General features: G+C 43.9%; 1 protein-coding gene across 1 annotated transcript in view; it reads left to right on the top strand.

Moving 5' to 3' along the window:
• Window positions 1-5,247: 5,247 nt before the first annotated feature.
• Window positions 5,248-10,422, top strand: part of LOC126101180 (protein lethal(2)essential for life-like) — a 95,248-nt gene continuing 90,073 nt past the window's right edge. The window contains exon 1 of the mRNA XM_049911878.1: window positions 5,248-5,538. Within this exon, the coding sequence (XP_049767835.1) occupies window positions 5,248-5,538 (291 nt within the window). The remainder of the gene's footprint in view (window positions 5,539-10,422) is intronic.

Raw genomic sequence — 10,422 nt, 5'->3', positions numbered from 1 at the left:
ATGGCATACGACACGGAAATAATAAAAATGCGAGATACGTTCACTGGCACCATAGCACTCAAAACACACAACTTGTGATTAACACTTCATTCAGTAATGCAGCCATCTGTGACTAAAAAAAATAAATTCTAAACCAGTACTGGAAAGGAAAAATGCGTTAATAACAGCATATAAATTAGTGGTTGATAGCTGTTTATATAACATGTCTTATAATACAATCACGAAGTCCTCAGGATGTCAAGTATTGACAAAGTGGCAAAATATTGGGTTGTTCCGTTACAACTTCGAAGGCTCCAGTCTACGCCATTTGACACAAGAACTTGCAGACATTAGACGATCGAGTTTTCCGTGCGTGGCAGTATGTAAAACAATGTGGGGGGGGGAGGGGGGGGGGCTGGCATCCGTACAAGTAACCCGCTCTTTAGCCAGTACACATGATACTCTAACTTCGATGCTAAACGCAAAAACGAGGAGACATATTTACCACGAATTCAGTTTTTTCAAAGATGATGTTAATGAGAGAACGCAAGAAATAATACTTTGTGCATGAGTAGTTTAAAAACAGTGATAAAGTGTGGACAGACAGCACAGTCAAAACACTTGAAAAGTACTTGAACACTAAACACTTGAAAAACACTGAACACGTCAGAAAAGTCAATGACCATTAAAAACGGAGCCCTATTCACTTTTTCCTAAACTGGAAAAGTACCTATCCTGGGATGGTAGATTGTTGATGAAAGGAAATTGGGTATGGAGGAAGACAGGAGAGAGGAGGTGATGAGGACTGAGGAATGATAAGACGTGGTGACGAGATAGGGGTGACTGTGAGGGACAAGGAGACAGGGGTTAGCTGGTATTGGGATTTATAGATGTTTCAGAAAAAGGGAGTGGGGGCCAACAGGAAGGTGAGAAGGAGGTGTGGTGTGAGGAGTGGGCGAGGAAGGAGTCCTTGTGGAGAGGGGAGGGGGGATGCAGTGGATTCAGAGTCCAGAGTTGGTAGGATGGGTGTATGCCAGGGCAGAGTTCGTGGTCTGGAAGAGGGAGACTTGGGAGAGGATGTGGAGGGTGTGCAGGTGGAGGGTTGGTGGGATGTGTAGGTAGAGGCATGGCAGCACACTAGATGTGGAAAGGAGAGGGGACACAGTAGGATCGTTGGAAGCGAGTTTGCAAATGGTGTAGGTTATTCAGAGGTCTTCAGTGAGTGAGGAGAGGTAGGAATTTGATGTGTTGGTTTAGGATCCTCGTAGGGGCGGGGGGGGGGGGGGAGAGGTAAGCGGATGCGTAAAGAGTGGCGGAAAGCAGCGTTCAATGATCTGGAGGGACTTGCATAACTTGAGTGGAGCAGATATCCATGCAACATTTGCTTGGCAAAGGATGATGAGGATCAAGAAATTGTATGTTGGACGGACTGTGGAGGTGTAATCCGAATCTTCGGCCAGTTAGTAGTTTTAGTCTGTTTTGGGATTTCTGCTGAATGGTTAATTGGTGAGATTTCCTTGTTAGTTGCCGGTCAAAGGTTAGTCTAAGGCAGGGCTTCCCAACCTTTTCAGCTGGCGGCTGAAGCTTTTCTCGTAGTTTTTCCATGTTTTTGTTCAACCCTTGTGGATGTATTGCTCGGAAAGAGCAGTACATGCGTATAAATGAGAGTGTGTATATACGTTTATTTCACAGGGTTTAAAAGCATACCTTTTGAGGATGACTGTATTCCTCTTGTGTCATACATATACAACAGATAAAATGATGTGATGGAGTTGGAGCATTATGGACCATAGCATTTTATCTGTTTTATGTGTATGACGTAGGAGGAATAAAGTTCTTCTTAAAAGTTTTTTTTATCCTAGTAGGTTTTTAGACCCTATGGAATGAACTCATGTTCACCTTCTCATTTATGTTTATGTGCTGCTCTTACTGAGTGATACATATATTGCATAACAAAGCAAAGATCCGTATTCTGGCTCTGATGGACCATTCGAGCCCGACTGGGCCATCCTCCGCCAATGGCGTCATTGGCTGCAGTGTGGAGGGGCGTGGGATCACCACACTCGTCTCCGGGCGTTGTCGGTTTTCTTGATCTTTGAGCCGCTATTTATCACTTGGGTAGCTCCTCAACTGGAATTTCGTGGCTTGGTGCTCATCATTCCTATCTTCCCACCAAAGACAAATCTCTGATAGTACTGGGAATGGAACCCAGGACTTCCGCATAACAGTCAGCTGAGCTACGGAGGCCAATACCTGTTGTGAAGGCTACTTGGTGTTTAACAGTTATCACACAAACGTTACAGTAGGGAACTACCTCTGGTTGTTCTTTGTTACAGTTTTAGTACTACGATAGTCGCTTACACATGTAAAATATTTAAATTAGTGCAATATAATTCACTTAACGAGTAGAGTGATAGTGATACGTTGACTGTATCTAGCTAGGGGCCTGAAGACGGTGGATTAAATCGTCAAAACTGGTTAGAATTAAATAAAAATAATGCACATAACTGATGATTTTACACATAAATAAAACAGCTGTTGCCCCACTATTGTGGTGCCCAGCAACACGGACGACCTATGCTGCTGGGAGAGACAGATGTTGAACACTTATTTTCGCTTGCCAGCGCTAATTAAGTAGGAACGGACCTGCAGCTTGTTGTTCCGAACAACAAGCTACAGGTCCGTTCCTACTTAATCAAAAGATGGATGAACGGAAATAAATTGTTGTTCTGAACAACAAGCTGCAGGTCCGTTCCTACTTAATTACCGCTGGCAAAAGCGAAAATAAGTGTTCAACATCTGTCTCTCCCAGCAGCATAGGTCGTCCGTGTTGCTGGGCACCACAACGAAGAACTATTACAAAACAAACAGAAAATAGATTGGGAACAACAGATTCAAATTAATAAGTTATAAATAAATGAAGACTTGTTACTTAACAATGTTTATTATTAATTATTTTTCATCGTGCATTGGTTACAAATAAGCCCCGATTCAACTGTCTAACCAATAATGAAGACAAATATGTGCAATTACGAAAGAAGCCAAAATGAAGTACTGTTCATCAGCATGTCCAGACGAGAGTGTCCATTAAATAAAAAAAAATAGGGATAAAATAACCACTGCTATACAGGTTCACACCAACGATTTAATTTGTTCTTGACAAGAATTATATTCATTATAACAAAAATTAAGAAAGCAAGCAAAAATTACGTAATTTATGTCGAAATCGTAAGGGTACTACATTACGTTGAAATGAAGAGGAAAACTCGCCAGTACCAGGAATGGACATCTAGAGGGTGGTTATAATTAAAGTGCAGCTACTCACAGACGTTCAATGTAGCCTGTAGCTATCGTATGGCAGGAAAAATTGGCAGATATTCTAGTGGGTTAATGCAGAGCCGATTTACGCTGAAAAAAAGTAGCTACAGTTTTGAACTCCAGGTGCAAATCTGGCACTGTGAATGCAAGAAAGTCATACAGAAATGTTTCCGTATGTAATGGGCTGGGATCAGGATATGGGCAGATAAGGTGAACCAATTGAGAAAGCACCAATGTTGAGTTTATTATCAGCCGCCGCTAACAGAGTTCTTCAATGTGACGAGATGCTATACAGCGCCAGATTTGCAGCTGGTGGCCAAGAATGGAACTAATTTTTTTCAGCATAAATCGGTTCAGCATTAACGCATCAGAATATCTACCAAGGTTGACTGCCATTCGATAATTACAGCCGACACTGGACCTCCGTGAGTAGCTGCATTTCAGTAATAACCATCCGGTTGACAGATGCGAAAATTACCGAACTATCAGCTTAATAAGTCACAGCTGTAAAATACTAACGCGAATTCTTTACAGACGAATGGAAAAACTGGTAGAAGCCGACCTCGGGGAAGATCAGTTTGGATTCCGTAGAAATGTTGGAACACGTGAGGCAATACTAACCCTACGACTTATCTTAGAAGAAAGATTAAGGAAAGGGAAACCTACGTTTCTAGCATTTGTAGACTTAGAGAAAGCTTTTGACAATGTTGACTGGAATACTCTCTTTCAAATTCTAAAGGTGGCAGGGGTAAAATACAGGGAGCGAAAGGCTATTTACAATTTGTACAGAAACCAGATGGCAGTTATAAGAGTCGAGGGGCATGAGAGGGAAGCAGTGGTTGGGAAGGGAATGAGACAGGGTTGTAGCCTCTCCCCAATGTTATTCAATCTGTATATTGAGCAAGCAGTAAAGGAAACAAAAGAAAAATTTGGAGTAGATATTAAAATCCATGGAGAAGAAATAAAAACTTTAAGGTTTGCCGATGACATTGTAATTCTGTCAGAGACAGCAAAGGACTTGGAAGAGCAGTTGAACGGAATGGACAGTGTTTTGAAAGGAGGATATAAGATGAACATCAACAAAAGCAAAACGAGGATAATGGAATGTAGTCGAATTAAATCGGTGATGCTGAGGGAATTGGATTAGGAAATGAGACACTTAAAGTAGTAAAGGAGTTTTGCTATTTGGGGAGCAAAATAACTGATGATGGTCGAAGTAGAGAAGATATAAAATGTAGACTGGTAATGGCAAGGAAAGCGTTTCTGAAAAAGAGAAATTTTTTAACATCGAGTATTGATTTAAATGTCAGGAAGTGGTTCCTGAAAGTATTTGTATGGAGTGTAGCCATGTATGGAAGTGAAGCATGGACGATAAATAGTTTAGACAAGAAGAGAATAGAAGCTTTCGAAATGTGGTGTTACAGAAGAATGCTGAAGATTAGATGGGTAGATCACATAACTAATGAGGAGGTATTGAATAGAATAGGGGAGAAGAAGAGTTTGTGACACAACTTGACTAGAAGCAGGGACCGGTTGGTAGGACATGTTCTGAGGCATCAAGGGATCACCAATTTAGTACTGGAGGGCAGCATGGAGGGTAAAAATCGTAGAGGGAGACCAAGAGATGAATACACTAAGTAGATTCAGAAGGATGTAGGCTGCAGCAGGTACTGGGAGATGAAGAAGTTTGCACACGATAGAGTAGCATGGAGAGCTGCATCAAACCAGTCTCCGGACTGAAGACCACAACAACAACAACATCCGATACATCAAGCCAACGTTATGGTTGATGACATCTCAGCTGAATAAGCTGTAGCAGATGTTGGGTAGCGTAGGCAGGGAGGCGTATTTTCTAAAGTCTTCTGCCATATTGAGAAAAACACCATAGTTACAGTTAGAGACATTGTAACAGTTTTGCCAAAATATGGCTCCCTGTGATGCCAGGTCCCGATGTCCCGGAGGAGGGTTTGCTACTGGCCGGGGCAGGCGGACCGGGCTCGGGACTGGCTGTTTCTGAACCTGGACCTCAGCGACGAGGACCTGAACGTCGCGCGCTACAGCCCGACCACGGTATGCTACGATCCGAGGCGGGTCGCGTCCGCGACTCCCGACGCTTGCTGCTGCTCGTACTATCACCAGGGCCCGGACGCTTGCTGCTGCAATTATAGTCGACCCTGGCGCTACACGGCCCCGGTCAAGTCTGGCTTCTCCAAAATCGAGCGCAGCAAGGACGGCTTCAAGGTAAGCAGCTAGACAACATCTGCGTCCCTTCAACTGTTGTTTTCAGTTTATAAGCCAACCAAAAGTTATTACCTTTACTATGGAATTAGTTGATTATCCAGGGTTGCCAGATTACTAACGCTCACTAAACGAGATATTATTGATTGCCTTAAAAGAACACGCTGGTCGCTCTCGAGCGCTGTAGATGGCGCTGAACTGCTACCAGGCGACTGTGTGGCTCTTCGTCCCTCATGTAAGTCATGGCACTTAAGTAGTGTTGAATAGAACTTAAGCTCTTACCTTTCTTACGTCTCTCTCCAACCTGCTTCTAGCAAATCAATGACGAGCTCAGTGGCCAGCCGTTGTAGCCGAGCGGTTCTAGGCGCTACAGTCCGGAACCGCGAGACCGCTACGGTCGCAGGTTCGAATCCTGCCTCGGGCATGGATGTGTGTGATATCCTTGGGGTAGTTAGGTTTAAGTAGTTCTAAGTCTAGGAGACTGATGACCTCAGATGTTAAGTCCCATAGTGATCAGAGCCATGTGAACCATTTTGACAGGCTCAGTACAGTGCTCGTTAGTCTTAACCACAAATCAAAATACCTCATATTTAATATTTAAACAAGAAAAGCCAAGAACCTGCTTTCCATGGAATATCGTCATAGTGGCACAAACAAATTAGGAATGCAGTGCTATACACTCCAAGGGAAAAAAAAATGACGCACCAAGAAGGAATTATCCAAATGGGGCCGAAACGGGCAAGTGCGATTTACATGTACAAACAAGCAAATCATTACAATTTCAGAAAAACTGAATGATTTGTTCAAGAGAAAGAGCTTCACAAATTGGGCAAGTCAGTAACGCGTTGGTCAATCTCTGGTCATTACCCAAGCAGTTATTCGGCTTGGCACTGATGGACAGAGTTGTTGGATAGCCTCCTGAAAGATATTGTGCCAAATTATGTCCAATTGGCGCGTTAGAACGTTAAAACCCCGAGCTGGTTCGAGCATCATGCCCATAATCCTCCAAACGTTCTCAATTAAGACAGAGATCTGGCGTCCTTGCTTCAAAAGGTATGGTCTGATAAGCTTGAAGAAAAGAGAAACTACCACTGTGTGCGGGAAGGCACTATCTGGCTGAACGTACACCCAGGATAGCCTACCATGATGGGAAACTAAATGGGGAGTAGAATATCGTCGATGTAGCGCTGTGTTGTGAGGAAGCCTTGATGAAAACCAAAGGGGTCCCGCTATGAAATGAAATGGCACCCCAGACCATCACTCCTGGTTGTCGGACCTTATGGTGGTCGACAATCAGGTTGGTATCCTACTGCTGTCCGGTGCGTCTGCAGACATTTCTTCGACCTGATATCTCATTGACTGGAGTAGAATTGTCTTCACTGATGAGTCCCGCTTCGAATTGAACCCCGATGGGTCTGGAGACGCCCCAGACGTCGATGGGACACTAACCTGTCTTTCGCCCGCCTTACAGTCCTACGGCCGGGAGTGATGGTCTGGGTGCCATTTCATTTCATAACAGAACCCCTCTGGTTGTCATCCAGGCACCCTTACAGCAAAGTGGTTCGTTGATGATATATTCTGCAGCCCCTTTTGGTGCCCTTCATCGCAAGCCGTTCTGGGATTACATTTCAACAAGATAATGCCCTCTGCACATGGCGAAAGTTTATACTTGTCTTCATGCTTGCCAAACCTTATCTTGGACAGCGAGGTTGCCGGGTCTCTCACAAATAGAGAACATATGGAGCAGTATGGGCAGGACGCTCCAACTAGCTCGGGATTTTGACGATCTAACGCGGCAGTTGGACAGAATGTGGCAGTATATCCCTCAGGAGGACATGCAACAACTCTGTCAACCAATGTCAAGCCGAACAACTGCTTCCGTGAGGGCCAGAGTTGGAGCAATACTTTATTAATCTTCTCAGTTTGTGAGGCTCTTTCTCTTGAATAAATCATCGTTTTTTTCCTCTGAAACTGCAATCATTTGTTTGTCCGTACATGTACATAACATCTACCGACTTCCGTCCCATTCGGATACTTCCTTCCGGATGCGTCTTTTTTTTGTCTTGGAGTGTATTTGTTTTTGGTTCAGAGATTCAAATCGAGTCTGAGCTAAATAAGTTATTTATTTACTCTAATATCTCGACTCGTACCATATTAAAATGACAGAGAATAACTTTCCACACCATGAGCACAAAGGCACCTAAAAATTTTTAACGTTGTGCTCTCCAGAAGCTCAGTTTAATTATGAATGTCCTGCTAACGCTATGTGGAGGTATCCCACCTACGTGGAAGACCGCTTGGGAACTCTACAAGCTTTCCTAACCAGCACAACTCGCAAATGCAAAAAACAATACAATTAATGAGGCAACGACAGTTGAGGGACTTGCCTAGGGACTTGCAGTGGCTTGATGGCAGCTGCCTTCAACAGAGACCTCTGCATTCGCCACCAAAGCTTGAAGTAGGGTTGTACCGCAACTGCTTCCATGAACTGCAGTGTCCTGAGGAGCCACTTCTCTTCTCTAGAGCATCTGTGACTGACCTGTGGTCAAGTCTGACCACAGAAGGAACACGTGGGCCTGGTCATTTTTTAAGCAGGGTAATTGGAAGCCTTGTTCCGGAATTAGCTTCAGTTGTACTCTCCTCAAAAGTTTCTAAGAAATGAGTAGAATGGTAGAAAGGAGCTGTCGTGTTTGGATGCGCCCATGACCACACTGGGAATGAAGTTGCCCGATGTGTTGGTGTGTCAGAGTGGACTGTCCGACATCTCTACATGGAGTGGTGTACCAGCCACAGTCATGTAACACCGCTTTAGGAGAGGGGTCCCAAAAACATCTAGAGACGCATTTCACGCTGTGGAAATCACAATCGGTGTTAAACCTGGCAGGTAGGTACTGCTGTTGTTAGTGATTGCAGGTCCATATCAACAGTTCCTGAGCGACCATTCGGAAAGGGATTCACAGGCAATAAATATTTGGAGATTAGAAGAAGAATTCCTCGTAAAAATCCATTACTCACATAACTACATAAAGGTGCACGTCTTCAGCTCAGGAAGTGGACTACGTAGCTGACTGTAGGCACGTAATGTGGTCCGACAAGTCGTGATTTTGCCTGTTTTCGAATGATGCAACAGGTCGAGTGTACCAAAAACAAATGCGTTTTTAACATGTAGAGTGCAGAGAGCGTAGTTCAGGTCGGTGTTGTTTCTGTGATGTTTTGGTAATGTCTTTCGCACCATTACTTGAACCCATTCATTTTTTTCGTCTGGTTTTTTTAAGCACACTATTAAATAAGATAGAAGCAATAGCATATGTAACTTGCAAACAGATCTTTAAATTTTTATATAATCAGTTGCGTCATTCGTTTCCACCAGGAATTCGTTGAAAGTTCCGTGATATGCCCTGCTGGCACTTTCTGAAACAGGGTGGCGAACGGTTTGCCTCGCTGCTCCACAGTCGCGTTTTGAAGATGGAGCGCTACCCCATTTATAAAGAAAGTCTCCTCTTGTGCCACGATTAGAGCGTATTCTGTTAATAGTTGTTCATATTCTGCACGGTTGGTCAAAGGCAGGGGGTCTCTTTCTTGAACGTTGCAAGTTCTGGCAGTGTGAATGGTTAGCCTCTGACTGTACGTCAGTTAAGTTCAACTGAGATGTGTATAGTTCCATGGTTGTTTTCATGGATGGTTTTCTTGGTCGTAGTCATTTTCTTTCTAGGAAAACCACGTCTTGATGGATAGGGACTTGTAGATTGCCTTGCATGCGTTTAAACTCATGGACAAGAGCTGCTTTTCGTCGAAGGCCAGTGGGTGGAATGTGACTCTGTATAGGCAGCTACTTGATGGGACTGATCGTAATGTACCACTGATAAGCCTCATTGTCTCGTTAAGCTGTGCGTCGAGCATTTGTGTGTGCACTGTTGAGACATACAGGAGAGGAGCACCGTATTCTGCACTGGAGTAGACTTGTCCAAATGCTGAAGTGCACAGAGTTTCACAACTGGAACCTCAGGTTGTTCTGCACTGCTTATGTAGGATGTTGTTCTTATAGCTGAGTCAGTGTTAGTTCGAGATGGGCAATCCATGAATTGATTCAAGGAGTCACATCCTTCTAAGGAGTGAGTGATGGGTGATTCAGAAAAAATAATTGGCAGCTCATCTCATTTCAAAATGCGTCTCTGGGGGCTGTATAGAGCAGAATGAAAATTCTCCAGTAGGTTGCTGCAACGGCACCCCATTCCACATCTGTAAGAAAACATTTCCCAAGGCACAAAAAATATGTTATAGACCATGTGCATGTGCAGATTTGCATACCTTGTTCATACGTGAAGTTTTTCTCATCCATGAAAACAGAAAATAAAGGTCCGTTTCTTCTTTCAATTAATTGGCTGTCAGGCCATACTCATTCAGGTATGTCAATAGTAATGCGAATCATGACAGTACAAAAGTAAGTGTAACGCAACACTCAATCCCTGAATGGAAAAAAAAATCTATCCAGCCAGGAATCAAACCCAGGTCCCTTTATTTCCCAATTTGCTGCACTGTCCACGTGGCTACCGAGTTAACGACATATGCGCTCTTTGCCACAGTACATCAATGGAGAAAAATTTCCAGAATCATGTGTCTGCGTTTCATTTGGAAAGAAAACTTCAAATTTCAGAAGCTCCATAATGAGTCGTTACTTCTTATCTTTTGACTTAGCATTACACTCGGTCACTACCACACAGTAGGAGTGTATCGCAAGGCGACCCAGGCATCACTCCCCTCCCACTAGCTCGGTGCGTCGACCGCTCTTGCCAGTCAGGCCACAAGCCAACCACTCCCCACCACTTTCAGCGCCCGAATCGTAAGGTAGCTCACTAGCTGTCTGCTCCCCACCGTTCCTCAGGGATC

The sequence above is a fragment of the Schistocerca cancellata genome, chromosome 9, assembly GCF_023864275.1.
Source record: "Schistocerca cancellata isolate TAMUIC-IGC-003103 chromosome 9, iqSchCanc2.1, whole genome shotgun sequence".
NCBI lineage: Eukaryota > Metazoa > Arthropoda > Insecta > Orthoptera > Acrididae > Schistocerca > Schistocerca cancellata.
This window is presented reverse-complemented; position numbering and strand designations above follow the sequence as displayed.